This window comes from Mustela putorius, unplaced genomic scaffold (genome assembly GCF_011764305.1).
Source record: "Mustela putorius furo isolate JIRA1106 unplaced genomic scaffold, ASM1176430v1.1 tig00003913_pilon_pilon_pilon, whole genome shotgun sequence".
In the NCBI taxonomy this organism is placed as follows: Eukaryota; Metazoa; Chordata; class Mammalia; order Carnivora; family Mustelidae; genus Mustela; species Mustela putorius.
The window spans coordinates 2,492,123-2,512,477 of record NW_025422060.1 but is presented as its reverse complement, the minus strand read 5'-3'; the positions used below and the strand labels follow the sequence as shown (position 1 = coordinate 2,512,477).

The 20,355-nt window shown below is 39.1% G+C and overlaps 1 protein-coding gene across 22 annotated transcripts in view; it reads left to right on the top strand.

Annotated features, from left to right (window-relative positions):
* Nucleotides 1–4,056, top strand: part of CREM (cAMP responsive element modulator) — a 71,236-nt gene extending 67,180 nt beyond the window's left edge. For 13 of the 22 annotated variants that reach the window (XM_045069206.1, XM_045069203.1, XM_045069200.1 and 10 more), the window contains one exon: nt 2,794–4,056. In XM_045069206.1, coding sequence (XP_044925141.1) covers nt 2,794–2,938 — 145 coding nt within the window. In that variant the 3' untranslated portion in view covers nt 2,939–4,056. The remainder of the gene's footprint in view (nt 1–2,793) is intronic. The other 9 variants (XM_045069207.1, XM_045069205.1, XM_045069201.1 and 6 more) reach the window with 1 other exon arrangement.
* Nucleotides 4,057–20,355: the final 16,299 nt, after the last annotated feature.

The window sequence follows — 20,355 nt, the reverse complement described above, 5'->3', positions numbered from 1 at the left end:
TAAAAAAATAATTCGCTAATAACAGCTATTGGGTAGTGTTTGTGTTTGAGCTGTAAATAACCCAGGGAAATGGAGCCTTCACCTCACAGGTGTTATTTTGATCTTATGTGACTGGCCCAGAGGTATGTGCAGCCAGAACAAAGGCTCAGCAGTGTCATCAAGGATCCAGGCTTTTCCTCCCTGCCTTGTCAGCTTTAGCAGGTGACATTTGTTCTTAGGATCACAACAAGCAGGAAGAAGGAAGAAGATCCAGAAGCTCTGGACCTTCCAAAAACTTCTGGCAGGTCCTCACAGCATCTTTCACCTGCGTTTTCTTGGCTAGAAATAGCTAATAGAATTCCTAGCTGCAAGGAATTCTGAGAAGGGTCTATCTTAGCTTTCCAGATCTCAGTCTAAGAGCAGGACAAGGGAAGAGCCGATGATAAATGGCTAACAGGAGGCTCAGCAGAGCAAGTACCATATGCAGGTTGTAAGTGCTTTGTTTCTACCATTTCTTTAACTCTCACATAACTTGCACATGAAACCAGGTCTGCTTATTATCCTTACTTTCCAGATGAGGGACTGAGGCTCAGAGTGGCTAAATAGTGAGTTGGCTAAGATCATGCAGCCCACACTGGACAGAACCTGGATGTGCAATCAGGCAGTCATTCTTCCAGAGCCTGCCCGCTGCACTATTCCAGATTCACCTCAAAGAGACCTCAGAGTAAGCTGCAGATTTCACTTCATGGAGAGTATGTAGATTTTACTTATTAACGTGAAAGACCTCTCATGCATTCTCTCTTTATTCTTTGGCTGGCATTTATGACAGATCTGATGGATATTTCTCCCAGTCCAGCCACAGTTTATATTTCTTTACAGCCTTGTCAGCATTTCCTCTTTGCCATGTACTTCCTCTCCATGCTGAGGATATATCCAGACAAACGCAAGGCCTAAAAACTGAGCTAGCTATTAATAGAAGAAACAGGTGTTTTCCATAGCTGGGAAGTACTTGGGGATGTACCATCTACTGGTGCGATCATTTAAAGCTTGATGCTTGGAACATTTTGACTGGTAACCTGCACCGTTCCCACATGAGATATAAATTATATTTACAACAGAGAGTACACCTTGGTAAAGAAATTAAAAAATAAATATCAAGCACTGGTATTACATATGTAAAATTTCATTTAATGATAACATGTTTTGTAGAGTGATTATCTTCCTTCCAGATCTAGAATTTAATATAATGATTCAATCATGAAAACATTGGTATTCATAAATGTATTTTAGTTCCTTTGTAGAAAGAAGAGTTGCAAATTCTATGTGTGGTTAGATTTGTTCTCAGTTTTTCCCTATGCATCATTGAGATTAAATGAATCTGTATTTGTCAGATTCAGTTTACTTCTTACATTTTTTTAATTTTCTCGTTAACTAGTTGAGAAGCCTGAGAACTTGTTGAGTTCACAGGGTGAGTGCATTGTTCTTGGCTAGGAAGTCGGGGTTGGTTTTTTCCTGCAGTTCACTGGGATTTCAAGGTCTTTTTTCTGCTGACATTTGGCCCCATGGAGGAAAAAAACAGATAACCAGTTGTTAGTGAGTCAACTATCCTAAAAATAAAACAGAATTGGCCAAATCTGTTGTACACATCACTCCTGGTTCAGACTTGCAGCAGTGCTAGCTAGCATTATAGTAACTGGTGTTTAGACATCCAACACAACTCCTGTTAATATATGTTTGAGTTATCTCTTTCAACATAGGCTTTTTTGATCTGAAGTGTACCCCAAAGCAGTTATTTTCAGTTGACTCCTCCAAAGGAACACTATTATCAGAGAGTATATTCTACAGAGGAGAATATACTCCACCCTGACAAAAAGGAAAAAGAGAAAAATGTTGGCTCTATTTATTATTTTTTGGTGGGGCTATGCATGAGAATGACTAACTCATCTGTGTATTTGTGTTTGTTGCTTTGGCTGGTCTGTCCCTTCTTTTGGGCATGCCTACAGCGCTTTAAAGATTCCTAGATTGGGTAGTAAAGGCACGTGATTGGAAAACAGTCTTGACATAGAGTTTTGGGTTATAGTAGCTTCCTTTCCGAGGTTTTAATATTGGTGCTCTCACTTTGTGGGTTTAAAGTGTCTGAATTATTGAGTGCTGGATTCTGTGCTATCCCTTCTTCCTTTCCTTAATTTTCAGAAGCGGAGTCCATTTCATTATGGTTTATGAAAATGTGTGTGACTTGCTTACCATTGTCTTTATCCATGTTGTTTTCTAGCTAATAAACTGCTTCTTGTAGTCATGGTCGAGCTTATTTGTTTTACCGATGAGATTCAGTCTTGAAGAAACAAAATCTCCAATATTGACATTTCAAATTTCTGAGGATTAATTTTTCCAATATTTCTGACCAAAATAAAGTTAACTCATTGTGATGGAATATGTGGCTTTTGGTGGACAAAAATACTCAAGAGAATTGAAAAGATCTGTAAATGTTTTTGTAGAAATTCCACTTGGGGATGTGGTCCTATTGTTTTAGGTTACTGAAAATCATTCTGGTCACTGTTATCATGGAATGTGTGCCCTAAGAAAACAGCATTTACAATGAATGATGGACACATTGATCGAGCTCTCAACTCATTCCTGTTGTTTGAAAGTATTCTTACAAAAGGCATGTGCTTGGTTACATTCGTTGTGTGGCTTTGTATAAACCTTGCCTAGGATTGATTGGTCTTTGAGTCTGGGGGGCAGAAGTTCATTTGAAGCAGTCTGGATCATGCTGGGAGGTTGTTCCTGTAGTCATTTGCTTTGTGTTGGTTCCAGGGAAGCTGCCCGGGAGTGTCGCAGGAAGAAGAAAGAATATGTCAAATGTCTTGAAAATCGTGTGGCTGTGCTTGAAAACCAAAACAAGACTCTCATTGAGGAACTCAAGGCCCTCAAAGATCTTTATTGCCATAAAGCAGAGTAACTGTCTTTGACTTGGACCTTGTTTATTATGAACTCTAATCAAGGCAGGAGATGCAGCAATTCTACTAATTGCCATGTGGACTTGTGGAAGGGACACTTGTGACCCTTAAAAATCCAGTTTGGCTTAGTGTTTGACATTGAATTGGGAACGCTATTCCAAGATTTGGAATGCAGCCATGATCACATTTACCAAGCTTACTTCAGTCTGCTTGTCCATAGCATGCAAAAAAAAAAAAAAAAAAAAATGTTTTGTTTGCCCTTTTGCTTCTACTTTTTTTCAGGGAAGCTGCTAAAGAATGTCGACGTCGAAAGAAAGAATATGTAAAATGTCTGGAGAGTCGAGTTGCAGTGCTGGAAGTTCAGAACAAGAAGCTCATAGAGGAACTTGAAACTTTGAAAGACATTTGCTCTCCTAAACCAGATTAGTAGAAATATTTAACTATGAACTGATTACAACATGTACAGTTACTTTTGAAGGCAATACAATATATAGCCAGCAAGAATTATGGCTTTTTTCCTTTGTATATCATTCATCGTATTCTCTAACCTCTGACATTCCTAAAATGCTTCACTGTACGTAGTTAACTCTTAGCTGTAACTTCAATTTTTTTTTTAAAGAGACAAGCTGTAAAAAAAAAAAAAAGAAAATGTATGTAACAGATTCTTAAAATGCAATATTTGTAAGACTTATTCCAATGCCACATATTTGCAGTTCCCAACCTCTGTCATGAATAGTGTCCTATGCAATAAAATTTTTTGCAGGTCTTTAAAAATCATTTTAGGAAAGGATGATCAAAGATAATGCATCCAGCAGTACAATAAAAGCAAACCACAAAAAAATACCTCAGGAAAGAATTGAAGGAAAGAAAGAATCAAAAGAATCTAATGACATGCCTATATGAAAATAAGAGCCTATAAATGAATTTATGGCATTTACAGATTTTTATATTAGTTGCTTTGTAAAGAAAGTATTGTATTGCTGTCCTTGAATGGCATAGTTGAAGAGCGTTTTTAATAGAACCATGCTGGTTACACTTTGTAGTGTTTGGTGCTCATTTAACTATCTGAACTTTTACTACAGTTTTTACTCTATTGTGTAATATAAAAGATCTTGCGTAAGTTCTTAGTGTCTGTTTGAATGAATTAACCTCATGAAAGTTACAACAAATTTTTAATATATCTGGAATGTGTTAAAAGTAAAAGTTAATATTGTATTTGCAAACCTTCAAGGATACACGAGGCAATTTCTACACCAGGTTTTGCGCTCTGCAGATGCTCTTTCTGCCATCTTGTAGGAAGGATGGCCCCAGAGCTGTTTCATAGAAGAGCAGCTACAGAGATTCAGGTCATGTGATGATGGACAAAGCCTTTCTGCAGATAGGCCCTTACTTTGAGTTTTAGCTAATGGCCATAGTAGTTTTAAAGTAAAAACAAAAACAACCCAAGATTTTATTTTCCATTTCAAAACAGCTTGAAGTCTGTATCACATTAAAGACTTTTATGACAACACATTCAGATGAAGTCCATTACATTGAGATGGCAGTGTTCTTAGTGGTATTTACATTTCATTCTGTTTTTATAATAAAAAGCTTTAAGGTATAAGCCCGAAACTCTAGTCATAAGATGATCTGTCCTCTCTCATGCACTCCTGAGACCTTTGTTGAATGCCTACCATGAGCTGGACTCTGCTGTATCTTCTCTTGTACCTTCTGATTTGTTAAGGATGCCCCCTCCCCTACTTTCAGTAGTGAGACCTGTTCAGAGTGTTAGGGAGGTACAAAAACAGAAGGTCATTGGTGTGGTGTCTAACTGCTGTTCCTCCATGTCATAATTCTTTCCCTTATCTGTAACTCCCAGAAGGTAGGCCATGCCATTTCAGCTTTCTTTAGAAAGACTTACCTTCCTTCAGGGTCTGAGCTCTGAATTTCTTTTTCCTAAATTTTTGTCTTTTCTTCTACAGAGAAGTAAGATGAGGAAAGAGGACAAGGAAGAAAAGAGGAAAGGAAAATCCCATGTTTCAGGTGAAGGAAGATGGTGCTTTATACTCCGTCACTGTAAATCAAATGTGTGCGCAGTGTGGTAGACATTGAGAGGGAAACACAAGGATCAGCAGGAAAGCTGTAAAAAAGTTAGAGACAGGAAATGCCATATGTTGGAATTAGAGACAGATGTAGGCAGGGATTAAATAAGAAACTGTTCATGGAGGAGGCAGATTTTGAACCGGGCCTTGAAGTAACCGGTAGTGTTGGGGAGGAGGGTATTCTGGAGAGGGAATAAGAGCAATCGCTCTTCTCGGAGGAGCTTGACTTTAGGAGATGAATTTAGGAGAATGTTAGTACTGACACCAGAGTTTAGTTTATAAGAGGGAGTGTGCATCCGTTCATGTGTGTGCACTGCTCTAGAAAATAGGTTATTTCGGAGGAACAGGATTGCATCTCATTACTTGGGGTCACAAAAAGCAGATGTCTCCCCACTCCCTAGAGGTTTAAACAGTAAGGAGATTTCGTTCCCTCACAAAGCAAGAAGCCCAGACATAGGGCATCCCAGGGTGGCTTCATTTCGTGACTTCACAGTGGCATGACGACCAGGTTCTGGCTGTGCCTTTTGCTCGGGGTTCCTAGTGAAGATTCTGCCCCACCCCCCACCCGGGGCTGAGAGGGGTTCAGGCTTGTGTGAAACATATGGCATCAGTGTGGATCAGACGGGTTCTGGAAGAAGGGTGGGCACGGGATGGCTGATGCGCTCCTGGGCTGTGCAGGGGGTGAGGGAGAGCTTGGGGTGGGGTGGGGTGGGTGGGCTCACGCGCTCCGCTCGCTCCCCGAGGCGCGTGGGAACTCTGGTTTCTTGCTCCTTCACTGTGTCCCCGAAACCCAAACTTTCGCTGCTAAAAGTAGCACGGTTCGCCAGCTCTCCACTCAGCCTTACACTGGGCGGCTGCCAGCGGTGCGAGCGGGCCGCTGCGCGCCCGTGGTCCGTCCTGCAGGACAGGGTCGTGCAGAGTCCCGGGCCGTGCCTGCGTGCGCACTCGTTTCTCCTAATATCTCCAGAATCTGGACTTACCGGATGTAGAAACCACCGGCCCTGAATCGTGGGATTACAGCCCCTTGTCAGATGTGACTAGGGCTTCCCGTTGCTCAGTCACCTGATAGGGAAAATGAAGCAGAGCGACTCCTACCGTGCGTTCAACCGTGCGTGAGCGCCGGGCCTGCCGGCAGCACAGCGTCTCGCGTCAGCAGCTACACTTCTCTTCAGAGTTTTCCAGTGCCTTCTGATGGGCTATTTCCCAAGTGCCTAAACTACACTTTTTTCTTCTTTTTAATGAGGACTTGTGAAACCAACACACTGTTTTTCTAGTCTAGAACCAAAAATAATGAAGCAATTCAGCCCTGTGTGGGACAAGCCAAGCTGCTGCCAATTGGCTTCGCCGTGATGCGCTACTTTGTTCTGTTCTATCGCAGGTGCCACGGGCTTCAGGAACTGAAATATGGCTTATCTCTTCTGGGGTCATCCTAAAGTCACAGGCCTGATTCTGACCTACTCGAGCATGGCATATTTCAGTATTTCTGCCTTGTGTACAGCTTATTTCTATATACATCCATCTTATAGCTACACTTCACATTTATGCATTTTAGAATTCCAAATATATTTTTAGCGCAAAGCGTTTTTAACACAGTATTGTTTTTCAAAGATGCATTTTGTTATGTGCTACTGTGTGATACCTTACTTTTAAATGAACTTTAAGATATTTCTTTTCAGGGGGGCGCCTGGGTGTCTTCAGCTCAGGTCATGATCTCGGAGTCCAAGGATCAGTCAGCCCCCACCCCACCAGCAGGCTTCCTGCTCAGACGGCAGTCTGCTACTCCCTCTCCCTCCGCCCCTTCCGCTGTTCATGCTCTAGCTCTGTCTCACGTAGATAAATAAAATCTTTAAAAAAAAAATTCTTTTCAGGTCCATCCTCTTCACACATTCACACATAATTCCATCAGGGATGGGAAATGATGAGTAAAAGGGAAAATTAACCTTACTATACGTTTGTTATACTTGTACTTGCTCAAATAAAATGCAACCCTTAGTTATTTCCAAGCCAGTCTTAATTTTCGAAAGTATGCTAAGTTTTTTAGATTTATTTATTAGAAAAATATTTGGGAAAACAATGTGGAAAAGCTGAGCCAGCATGGGTTATTTGGAACACACACACCACACACACTCTCTGTTCTTTCTTTTAATTCTGGTCTTTGCCTTCCTGGGGCAGGAGAATAGAATCACAGCAAAAGACCTGCTCTAAATCTACAGTAGAAATTCCTTCGGTTCCTTTGTGCAGAAACCAGTCAAAACGTGAAATAATGCTGAACCTTCCCTCTCTTCTAGCTCCCATGGCTTCAACACATACCCCTCCAGTTCGGGGCGTGCGTGGGTGAGACAGCAGCGACCCGCACTCAGATGTCCTGAAGGGCGAGTGAGGCTGGGCTTTCAGAGCTCCCCAGCTCTCATGAGGGGAAGATGTCAATGATTTTAAGTTACAAGGTGTCTTCTTACTTTTCAAAAATTGACATGTTAAAAATATTTTTTAATATAGGTAACATATTTGAGGTTCGAAATTCAGAAGATACAAAGGCATATAGTGAAAAGTCAGCTTCCTCTCCCTGACTCAAAGCTACCTCCTGGGAGGGCAGCCACGACTACAAGTTTCTTTTTCATGCAGAAGATCCCTTTAATGCATTGATCATGTCACATGCTTCCTTTCGTTACTGTCCCATCTTCAGAGCTGTGTGATCTGGACTTTCTGTAAAGAGATATAGGGAGTCAGCATGTTCATTCATTCCTTCAAGTCAATAAGTGAGGTTGCATTAGTAAGAATAAGTCTGGAAGAGGAGAGGACTGGCAGCTGTGGCAGCATCGTGACTTCATGGACTTTCTCCAGGTTCATTCTATAGCTGCTACAACCATGCATCTGTAATCCAAACTCATTGCTCCATATACCGAGTGCTTAGTCTGCGAGTACCAATATGCCTTATAGGCTTATCACATTTAACTCTTATACCCCAACAAGTCTTGGTGCTTTTATCATCATCCCCAGTTGGCAGATGAAACTGGCTTAAAGACAAGGTTAAGTAACTTGCCTAAGGTCACATAGCTGGTAGAGCTCAAGACCAAGAACAGAACCCAGCAAGTGGCACGATGCCTCTGTCCTGGGGCTCTGACCTAAACTCCACCAAAGGCCCAAAAGGGACCAAGAGAAGCACATGCTGACCAAGCAGGTGGTGGCCTGCTGAAAGAGAGTTCTGTGGCTCCAAGTTGTTAGATCTACAAATATCCAAACCTGTCCTTTTCTCTTGAGCAGAAGCATATATTAGTTTCTCTCTGGTTTTTAAAATCCCTGGTGCTGTTCAAGAGAAAATGACCCTGGTTTAATGACTATCTGTTGGCATATCAAAGCTGCAGTTGTACACATTGAAGTAGAATCTTCAAGGTAAAAGAAGTCCTGAAAGTATATAGTTGACCCTTGAACAAACACAGGTTTGAACTGCATGGGTGCCCTTAAACACGGATTTTTTATGGTTTGAAACTTTAAGTGTGTACTCTTTTATGATTTTCTTAACATTTTCTTTTCTCTAGCTTAGTTTATTATAAGAATACAGTATACACTATCTAAAATATGTATTAATTGACTTTATTATCATTAAGGCTTTTGGTCAACAGTAAGCTATTAAAGTTTTGGGGGGAGTTATATGTGGATTTAGTTATATGTGGATTTTTGACCATGGGGAGGGGGTTGTCAGCACCCCAGCCCTTGTGCTGTTGAAGGATCAACTGTAAGTTTTCCTTTAATTTTAGAGACAAGGAAACCAAATTTCAAGTTGACTTAAGTATTGGCTGTTGGCAGTGAAGAGACTAGGATTGGGACATCTGGGTAGCTCTGTCATTAAGCAGCGGCCTTTGGCTCAGGCCATGATCCCAGGGTCCAGAGCTTGAGCCCCCCTTCGGGCTCCTTGCTCAGCAGGGAGTCCGCTTCTCCCTCTCCTACTCCCCCTGCTTGTGTTCCCTCCCTTGCCATCTCTTTCTCTGTCAAATAAATAAATAAAATCTTAAAAAAAAAAAAAGACTAGAAATAACTCAGACCTCTCAATTAGTATAGTAGTCTGTTACCATGAGGCTTCCATTTTGCTTTAGACTGGGTTTTTAGTCAGCTCTGGTGTAAACACAGTTTCCTGAGAAAGCATTTGCCCTTGAGGTCTGAATAGATGAAACACCACAGCTCACCAGAGGAAACTCCAGCTGGTCTCCTTGAAACAGTGGGAGGACATAGGGACCCTGCCAGATCTGTCGTGGACTACTACTGTGAGGATATTTGACATGTGGTGTAATAGTCTCTAGAACAAATACACAAGCCTTGCTCTTAGTGTTTGGTGACTGACTCATGGCAGGCCAGTGTCAAGCTTGCCTTAGACTTTTAAATTCTTACCTTTTAAAACCTAGTGATTATTGGTAAACTCTTGAGGAAGTAATTAGCCTAAATAAGGAAGTGTTTCATGAAAATGGGCTTTTTAGATAGAGGATAATGTGACTGTACCATATGATGATTCTGTTTGGCTTTCCATGTATCTGGCATTTTGATTTAGTAGGTCAAAGTATTTCTATTTTTAACCCATTCCATTCCTTTTTCTGAAACATGCTGATGCTGGAGAACACTGTCTGGGGTCAGGCCTTGTCCAGTGTTCCCCAAAGTCATGGATGACTGCACCCATCCAATATTTACTGAGCCTGCAAGACTTTTTGGTGTCAAGCCACGGACTGACATGATGTATGGGCCATTTCTGTAACTCCTTCTTTTAAACATTCTTGGTCTATGAAAATTTCAAAACTGATGGGTAATATTTTCTGCCATGAACTCTCCCAAGTATATGTCAAAGCCCTCTGAGGGTAGAGGGTAAAAGTTTTCTCCCATCTAGTTTAGTGAATTATGTTCATAGCACTCTGGGTAGTCTTGGGTAAATTATTATGGAAGGAGGAACAATAATTTGACAAGAAGTCATATGACTATCTATATATTTGCCCCTGACTATATAGGTACACAGTTACTTGCAAAAGGAATGAACTATTGGATATGGGAATCTTATAAATTGCTTTCAGGTCATATTTTTAGTAAACAAGTAATTTTAAAATGAATCACTTTATAGTAAAATTGCTGATTTTGCTTTAATTGTTTATAATTAATTACTCTAAGTGGTTAGAACACAATGGAAAATGAGACCAATGTCAAAGGGTTTTGCCTCCCCATACTACCTGGGGTGTCATTCAGTCATGGCCATGGATAGCATTTTAACTCATATCTTAACACGTTATCAGACTGTGGGGCTCAGAAGGATCAGAGAGACACGATCATATAACTAGAAGTTATTGACAATACTGAGAAAAGTGTGTCTTTCATTCACTGTGGGAGAACAGTGATATTTCTAAGCTTATATATATATATATATATATATATATATATATATGGCATATCCTGTTGCTTAGTAGATGCCAAGATCAGCATTTGTTTTGTTATCTTAGTTTGAAAGATCAAAAAAATGTAACTGAAGATTAAGGCAGTGGTGATGTTTGGCAATTACTTAGAGGTTAGATTAGTGACAGTAATGGTATGCCTTTGAACAATTTAAATTCAGGGACTTTTGGTGTGATACATGAACTTATGAAAAATAACAGAATGTTAGAAATTCCAAATCTTAGAACATTAATCCATTTCAATATGAATTTGTTTTAAAATAGATATACATAAAAAAGTTTTTAAAAATACACATGCATATCTGCTACTTTGGTTAGAATTCTTACTATCTTTTAAATTACCTAACCACCCAGTGTTAAAATGAAAATACATCTGATGCCACAAAGGTTGCAGCTTTTAGGCAGCGTAGTTTTGTATTTGCAGGCATGTGTATACAGATCTCTGTATTACTTGCATTTATCCTTTTTTCAGATGTCTGAATTAATACTCCCCAGCTGGATTTGGTTGGAGCTTAGACCCTGAAGGGCAGAACACAAATCTCTTTTATCAAGGGTACATAACATGCCTGACTCCTTAATCTTTCTCGTCAAGAGACATGACTTACGTCATTAAATGCCTGGTTGCTTTTGCTCCAGAAATACTTATAGGATCATGCAGTTTGGCAGAGGGCGGGGGGAACTGGCAGAACAGTGCTTAGTAACAGGAGCTCCCAGTGTAGTGGCAGAGAGTAAAGAAGACTGGGTTGCCATGGGGGCTTTGCCGAATAGCTAGGGGAGCCCTTCCACAGATGGCATAGACTTCATTCTCCAAAGCATAGTAGGATTCCACATGTCGTTCTCAGTCCTAAGACATTTTCACCATAACTAATTACTTGACTATTTCTTCTAAAGCATTTAGCAACCCAAACATCACTGTCTCATGATGTATTTTATAGCTCTTGAATAAGCAATCGTTATCTGTCTTTTTCAAATCCATACTAGGTAAAAAGAACTACAGAAACAACAGAAAACCCCCGATGTTACAGATAATATAAAGCATAGAATGAATAATGGATGCGTGTTTTAAACAAGGACTTAGGCGGTGAGCCACAGGACTTGGTCCTAGACCTCACTCTTTCATTCACTACCTGTGTCACTTTGGCCACATCACTTAACCTCGGTTTTGTCTACTTTGACCTTGACATTTGATGATACTGTAAAGAACACAGCTGACCCTCAAATTTCTTAGAAAAATTAATGTAAGTAATATTTCATCAAGTCCTATTTTTTTTTTATTCCTGTGAGCAGTTTCTGGATTCCTGGTACTCAAATCATTAGTCTAAGAAATTGTCATTCTGGCCATTTCAAATATTAACCAGAATTCAAAAGCAAAAAGCTCTTAGCCTAAAACTGACCTCATAATGAAGACATGGCATCTATTTTGATTTGGGAAACCTAGGTTAAGATTTTGACACATGAAGACTTTATTTGGACAAATATTATTTCACTTAATTGTAAGTATGCTCCAAATGCGACTGAGAAAATTTCCAGCTCGCAAGTTTCCTCCACCCTTCTTAATTCTAACAGGGCTGCACTGCGTAAGAGGAAGTATCACCAGCCCAGAAATGTTTGTGGTTTTCAGTGTGTATTAGAGGGTTTGCCTTCCTATAATCCAGTGCATTTTATGTTCTTAAAAGAACTAAAGAGGTAATAAGAGAGACTGTCTTCCTTTTAAAAGGTTTTTTTTCATGTTACCTAGTTACTTGAAAAAAATGAAATTAACCAGTGAAAACCAGAAATTAACCAGTGAAAGTTTCACTGGTTAATTTGTCTAACTTAAGGGGACTTAGATAAAAAAGATTTTTTTAGATTTATTTATTTGAGAGAGCTTGTGCAAGCGGCGAGAAGGACAAAAGGAGAGGGAGGGAGAAGCTCAAGCAGACCCTCTGCTGAGTTCAGAGCCTAACGAGGGACTCGATCTCATGACCCTGAGATCATGACCTGAGCAAGAGTCAGACGCTCAACCCACTGAGCCACCCAGGTGTCCCATAGATCAAAAATTTAAAAATCATACTTGAAGGGGCTCCTGGGTGGCTCAGTGGGTTGAGCCTCTGCCTTCGGCTCATGATCTCGGGGTCCTGGGACAGAGCTCTGCATTGGGTTCTCTGCTCAGTGGGGAGCCTCAGAGTTCTTCCCCCCTCTCCCCCCCGCCACCTATCTCTCTGCCTGCTTGTGAACTGTCTGTCAAATAAATAAAATCTTTTTTAAAAAAAATCATACTTTAAAATGTACGTTTAAAAAAATAAAAAAATATAAAATAAAATTTTCATAAAGTTTACATACTATGTTTACTAGAATGCATAAGTAGTTTTAAATGATTTTAATATTTTCAGTAAGAATTAATTTCTAGTTGCTTTTTGAAAACGACTGTAGCATGAGATTAGTTTTATTTATTGTATATACCATGGATAAGATGATTTGATTGCTTGAATCATTGTAGGTCTGCATAAACCAATATTTGAAAATGTTTCCCTATTCCTGATGCCTGACTCTGGTGCGTGATAACTTCAGGCACTTGAGAGCCAGAACAAAGGCATTTCTGTAGTGAAAGACAGCTACATCTAGTGGTTGCTGGCATTCTCCTTGGAAAATTAGGTTTATAGAAAAATCCTTCATAGCTGACTTTGCTGACATTCTGTGGTCATAGGAAGCATTGCAACTAATTTGTTGTAACTTTATTGAGGTATAATTTACATATCATAAAACTCACCTGTTTTAAGTATACAATTCAATGATTTTTAGCAAATTTGCCTAGTTGTGTAGTCATCACCATGATCCAGTTTTAGAACATTTTCACACTCAAGATTGTTAAGTTTGTTTATGCCTGTTTATAATCAACTAATTTGATTTTATTTTGTTTGCTCTGAAAACAAAAATGGTTAAGCATGTTTTGTACCTCAAAGTGCTTGGAAATTTCATAATAACTAGAAAAGAATTCTATTCTTGAAGTTTTTGATTTTTATATTTCTTTAGAAAGTATCTGGGCTTTGTGAGACACACGTCAGAAAGGATAAATACCCACCATTTGCATCAACATGGATGGGACTGGAGGGGATTGTGTTAAGTGAAATAAGTCAAGCAGAGAAAGATAATTATCATATGGTTTCACTTATATGTGGAACATATGGAATAGCGTGGAGGACCACAGGGGAAGGGAGGAAAAACTGAATGGGAAGAAATCAGGGAGACAAACCATGAGTGACTCTGGACTCTGGGAAACAAACTGAGGGTTACAGAGGTGAGGAGGGTAGAGGGATGTGGTAACCAGATGATGGGTATTAAGGAGAGCATGTGTGGTGGCGAGCACTGGATGTTATATGCAACTAATCATTGAATTTTACATCAAAAACTAATGATGTAGTGTATGTGGGTAATTGAATATAATAAAAAAGATATAAAAAATTTTAAAAAGAAACGGAATAGATATAGGTACTTAGGGCAAAACCTTAACTACTGAAATTATATAAATATTTTTTATGGAGATGTTTTGCCCCTGTTTGAATAGTTGCTAATCCTGGCACTTAATTCTTGTTTTTGATGATGACAGTTTAGAATAAATTGGGAGACTATGACAGCATATTGTTGTCCTGGGTTTCATAATAAAGACTGTAGTTGTTGATGGTCCACATCAAACTCTTTATTTTATTCTATACATTCCATTCTACACTAGAAATTATGTGTGTTAAGAGCAGTAAAATGATGTAAATCTGAGACTCTCAGTACTGGCAGTTACTCCTCTCGATATAGGACAAGTGCCTAGAGAGGTACCTACATTACTTATGCCTAGCTGAGTTTGAAGAAACCTTCAAACTCACCTGGCAGGGCAGTAACTGAGACACACTGTGTGTTCACCACCAAGGATTTGTCATTGGGCTTTGTGTTTTACCAGTGGATACAAGAACCCCCCCCCCCACATTCCAGTTACAACACTTGATGGGCAGTCATATATATAGGAGGCCTGATTATGTATCTGTGGATTCTCTGCTTATGCACTTCTGATGTCCTCTGAAATGGTATAGAATGGACAACCTAGATCTTTGTGCACCCAGAAATCCCTCTGAGTTTCCAGGGTGGTTTCTGAGCAGAGAGAGGCATCCATCTCTAGTGGCTCTGCCCTATTCGGGAAAAGGATCGTCCAAAAGAAAAAAGGAAAACCGTGTGTGTCTGTGTGTCTGTGTGTGCGCGTGCACTCCTAATTCACATACAATTAACCTGAATTTAAAGGGTCCCCTTAAGTCAACCTTTGACGACTGCAGCCTGAGAAGCTGATGTGAAATATTTGGAACAGGAGAAAAAGCAGATGTGCCACCCTTCCCTAGCCCCCCTAGACATTTGCTAACATGCCTCAAATGACACAGCGGTCACTTCCAGTGACAGTATACTTACATCTGATTGTTAAAACATGGGACAATTATTTTTCTCATTTTCTGTTTCTAAATTGAAAATCATACCCTGCCTATTTCTCCTAGAGACTTTTAAAATGCTGCAGGCCCGCCGGTCTTTGGACATAGTACACAAATGGTTAAATAATGCATGGCACAATCAAGACTATTAAATACTATTACAATATTAAAATTACATATGAATGTTACATATCGACAAGGAATGCTTTCCAAGACATCAGAAAAGTGAAGATTACAGCACAAAACAAAAGTATGATCTCAGTTGTTTTACAAAAATTACACATACACACACTGTATGTAAATTTTAGAGATTGGTCTGGACTTTACTTATTTAAGGTTCTCTGAAAGCCCTCCACTGCATTTCAGCTAGGTTCTGTAAATATCTACCCCACACTCTCCAAGCGTCACCCCCTGGAAAAAAATGCAAGTTGGATTGGAGCAGGTGGCATCCTGAAGAGGTGGGCTTGCCTTGGGTTGGTGGAGGTGTACAGCAGTATTGCTTCTGGGACATTTTGTGTGGGCTGGGGTAGGGTGGGGAAGCTGGCCTTGGGTTCTGGAGCCAGACAGGCATTATAAGGAAGCAAACCATCTCTAGAGGAAAGCTTTCCTAATTTAGACCTGGAGGGTTCAAGGATCAGTGATCCCACAAAGCTGACCAAAACATAGAAAAAGACAAGCCACTGCAAGGGCAGCAGCAGCAACATTCATATCTCTGGGGCTGCAGGGATGGGTTATTGATCAGCAAGGAAAGGAGACACACTTCACAAATGGTGCTGGGTAGTTGGTTATTCACATGGGGAAAAACAACATCTACCTCACAGCATATCTGCAGGTCAATTCCTGGTGTACCAAGACTTGAATGTGAGAAGTGGAACTATCGGAAGGACATAGCTCCTTGACCTTGGAGTAGTGAATGTTTCCTTAAGCAAGACACAGACTAATCAGAGAAAAGTGACTTATTTGACATTAAAATTAAGAATTTTTTTTTTTTAAGTAGGATCCACGTGGGGGTTGAACTCCTGTCTCAGAGATCAAGACCTGAGCTGAGAACAGGACTCACTGAGTTATGCAGGCACCCCAAGAATTTCTATTTTAAGGAAATCAAAAACACAAATGGGGTGCTAATTTTTGTAATATATGTACTTAAGCGTAATATCCAAAATATATAAATAACTCCTCTATTTCTAAGTAACTAACTTTACAAGATTAATCTAACATTGGCATTAAAGTGAGGAAAGTCCAGTACAGTGAAGAAAATGTATAGGCTAATCTAGTGGATAAACTATTATAAAAAGACCTAAATAAAATATTGGTAAACTAAATCAGTAATATATTAAAAAGATGATAGTTTGACCAAGTAAGGTTTATCCTAGGAACACATACTAATAGATTCCATTAACAGATTAAACAAGAAAAACATATTTCACTGGATGAAGAAAATCATCAGATAAGATCAATGCCTTTTCTTTTTAAGAAAAGGCTTAGCTCAGCATGCAAATCTTGATCTTGAAGTTCTGAGTTCAAGGTCCACATTAGGTAAAGAATACTTAAGAAAATAAATAAAAAGCTTCTGAAAAAAAAAAATTCTCTGGGCAAACCAGGAATAGAGAGGAACTCCTGAAACTTGACAAAGTACTAAGAGCAACCAGCATATAAGTAAAAAGTTAGAAGGATTATTCAGCTTTGCAGTGAAGTACCTAGCTAATGCAATAAGACAAGAAAAAAATAGTATAAGAAAAAAAACAGGAAAAAATTATTTACAGAAAAAAATGTCTATGTACAAAATTCAAGAGAATCTTCAGATAAGTTTTAGAAATGAAAGAAAATTCAGTAAGTACTTGCTAAGTACAAGGTAAATAAATTAAAATTCAATAGTATTCATACATACCTACAAAACAAGTAGAAACTGTGATAATAAAGAATCCTTTTTACAATAGCACAAATGTATATATAGTACCTAAAAATAAATACAACTAAAAGTTGTACAATTTTGCAGAAAAAATTATATATCTTAACTAAAGAGTACAAAAGAACACCTAAATAAAGAGATAAACCATGTTTATTAATGGAAAAGCTCAGTATTCTAAAAGATACCATTCTCACATTAATCTATAAATGTAATGCTATGCAGTCAACATCCTAACAGAGTGTCTTCTTCCATAGAAACTGGCAATTGAAAAATTAAATTTTCAAAGCGGTTGATGAATAATCACTTTTCCCAAAATGTCCAGGTATTAATGCATGAAGCCTGTGAATATGTTACCTTACACAGCAAAAAACTTTGCAGATGTGATTAAGTTAGGGACTTTTTTTAAGCTGGGATCTTGAGATGGAGAAATTATTGGATCATCTGGGTAGGCCCCAACACAAGCATCCTTATAAGAAGGAAGTGGGAAAGTCAGAGTGAAAAAAAGCCATGTGATCACAGAGAGAGAGATGGAAAGGCTCCAGAGAAGGAACATAGCCTGTTGACACTTTGATTTTATACTTCTGATTTCCAGAACTGTAAGAAAATCAATTTGTGTTGTTTTTCAGCCACTAAATTTGTGGTAATTTGTTATAAGAGCAACAGGAAACTGATACAGTAAAAAACAGTCCAAACAATTTTGAAGAAGATGAAGGAGGGAGAATTGTCTTTTAGGTATCAAGACTTTATATAAAACTATCAGGATTAAAACCATGTGGAACTGATACAGAGATGGACTAAGATAGCAATGAAACAGAAAAGAGCTGTAAACCATCCTTGAGTACTTGGTACATTTGGTGTACTTGGTGGTATTACAAACCAGTGAGGAAAAGAATAGACTCTTTGGTAAGTGTTGCTAGATTATGCATGAATTATATCTACATGTCCTGAAAGGATCAATACTGACAACATGTCTCCCAAAAAGGAAAGCTAGAAATGATTTGAAGCATTATGACAACATTTGTATAAATTTTACACACACAAAATCACTATATAGTTAAGAGTGCATATATAAGCTGACAAAGACAACACAGGCATGGGGAGGATATGCCTGAGCATGAACACCGTGGTGACATCTGGAGAACAGTGAGCCTAGGGTGTGCCTACAATGATCTATGTCTCATACATTTTTGAAACAAATGTTTTTTTCTGAGTGTTAGGTACACAGATATGATATTTTCTATTTGAAATATTTCATAATTTAGAACTTTGTTTTTACATACTTTGTTTTTACATCAACTATAATTGAATTATTGTAGCAGAAATGGCCATCCATTTACCAAATGCCAGCCCCTTTGTTCTTAGTAATAGATGCCTCTTAGAAAGAAGACCACATTAATAGGTCTCAGAGACATGGCTGGGTGACTAAGTTCCGGGTAAGGAAATGTATATGGAAGTATGTGTGGGACTCGATGGAAGCTCTGTAACAGAAGCCAGTTAAATAGAGAAGAACCTCCTTTTAGGCCTCCTGCTGCTCCCTGAATTGCAGACACCCTGCTGGGATCCAGACTTGGACCATGAGGTGACCTTATTGATGGGTCATATTCTGAAGATGGAGAGACAGGAACATAGTCAAGGACTTGAGACTGGCTCCTTCTATGTGCAGCCGCCATGCCGGCCCTGGGATTTTATATGAGCAAATAAGCTCTTGTGCTTAGGCCACTGTCTTGAGATTTCTGTTACCTCCAGGGAAGGAATGCAATTCCTACCTGATAGAGACATCATGTTCTTTGCTGTGGCCTAAGCAGAACATTACAGTGATTTTAGTGATTCAATTTACTTCTGATTCCATTCATTTTAATTGTATGTAAGTACTTTTTAAGTAAAGTCTATGGCCAAGGTGGGGTTTGAATTCATGGCCCCAAGATCAAGAGTCTCGTGCTCTACTGACTAAGCTGGCCAGGCACTCTGTCATTAATTTGAATTTTAGTTGTTGATGTTTATTCACAAGCCTACAGATTGCAGACTCCACTCAGCACCACGCAATAATAAAGTATGCATTTCGTATTTTATCTATAATTTTTAATTGTTAGGTAAAAAATTAAGTAAAAAAATATGGAATATAATAACTTCTGTAGACAAAATATCCCCAAATAAGGTCTCCTGCTCAAAAGATTGTTAAAAACACATCTATTTTGTAGCCTCTGTTTTAAGGTAGAAAATTTGTTTTATCTTTACAGCTGGCACCATAATTCTTTTGAGAGAAAAAACTATTTCTCTTGGGAAAATACATTTATGTTCTTTGGTAGAAGCTGAATCAAGTCTCTTGATTTCAACAAGAGCCAGCTCCAGGTTTGAAAAAGGTGCAAATTACTGTGCATTACAGAAGGGAGAATTTTGCAGGTCCAGGGTTCAGTTTTGCAGGGCTTGGGGGTTAGAGGATGGGAAACATTCATGTGTGATAAAGGCTTCCCCAGGATCCCATATCTTCCTAACTCATAAACATTGCTCACCTTTATGTGTGTATGTGCGCGTGTATAACTCTATGACTCTATGGTAGTATACATTTGAGGCAAATAGAGACAGCATGAACAGTTACAGAAACAAGGGGATGCAGCTGATGTCTTGCTCACATTTTGGTTATCCTGTTATCCTCTGACAGTGGCTGTGGCTGGAAACAAACTACTCTAAAATGTAGTCAGAAGTTCCTCATCGTGGTGGTTGTCAAACCAACCTGCCTTGGTGCCAGAGACTGGGAAAGAATTGTAAACCAATCTAGGCTTTTAATATGGAAGCCAAAATCTTGAATAAATTATTTGCAAATATAATTTAACAGTACTTTTTTTTTTTTAAGATTTTACTTATTTGACAGACAGAGATCACAAATGGGCAGAAAGGCAGGCCGAGAGAGAGAGGGGGAAGCAGGCTCCCTGCTTGAGCAGAGAGCCTGATGCAGGGCTCGATCCCAGGACCCTGGGATCATGACCTGAGTCAAAGGCATAGGCTTTAACCCACTGAGCCACCCAGGCACCCCTTAGCAGTACTTTTAAAAGAGATCAGTTTATTTATTTGAGAGAGAGACAGAGAAAGAGCAAGCAAGAAAGCAGGGGGAGGGGCTGAAGGAAAAGGAGAGAGAGAATCCCAAGCAGGCTCCCTGCTGAGTGCAGAGCCATGATTGGGCTCCATCCCACACTCCTGATATCATGACCTGAGCTGAAATCAAGAGTCAGTCATTTAACTGACTGAGCTACCCAGGTACCCCTAATTTAACAGTACTTTTAAAGAATAATATAGATCAGCAAAGCATGTCAGCAATGCAAAAAAATTCAATAATAAGAAATCTAAGGATATAATTCATATATGTATTAAACGGAAAATAAATCATATTATCTCCCTTGATGCGAAAAAATTTTTCTACTTTCAGCACCCATTTCAGATTTTAGAACTGTATTAGAAGCATTAAAAATTTCCCCCTTTACATATGATTGCAAATATGTGTATGTCAAAGTACCAGTTAACATCATATTTGATGCTGAAGACAATGGATCAATAAAGGAAAACAACAGA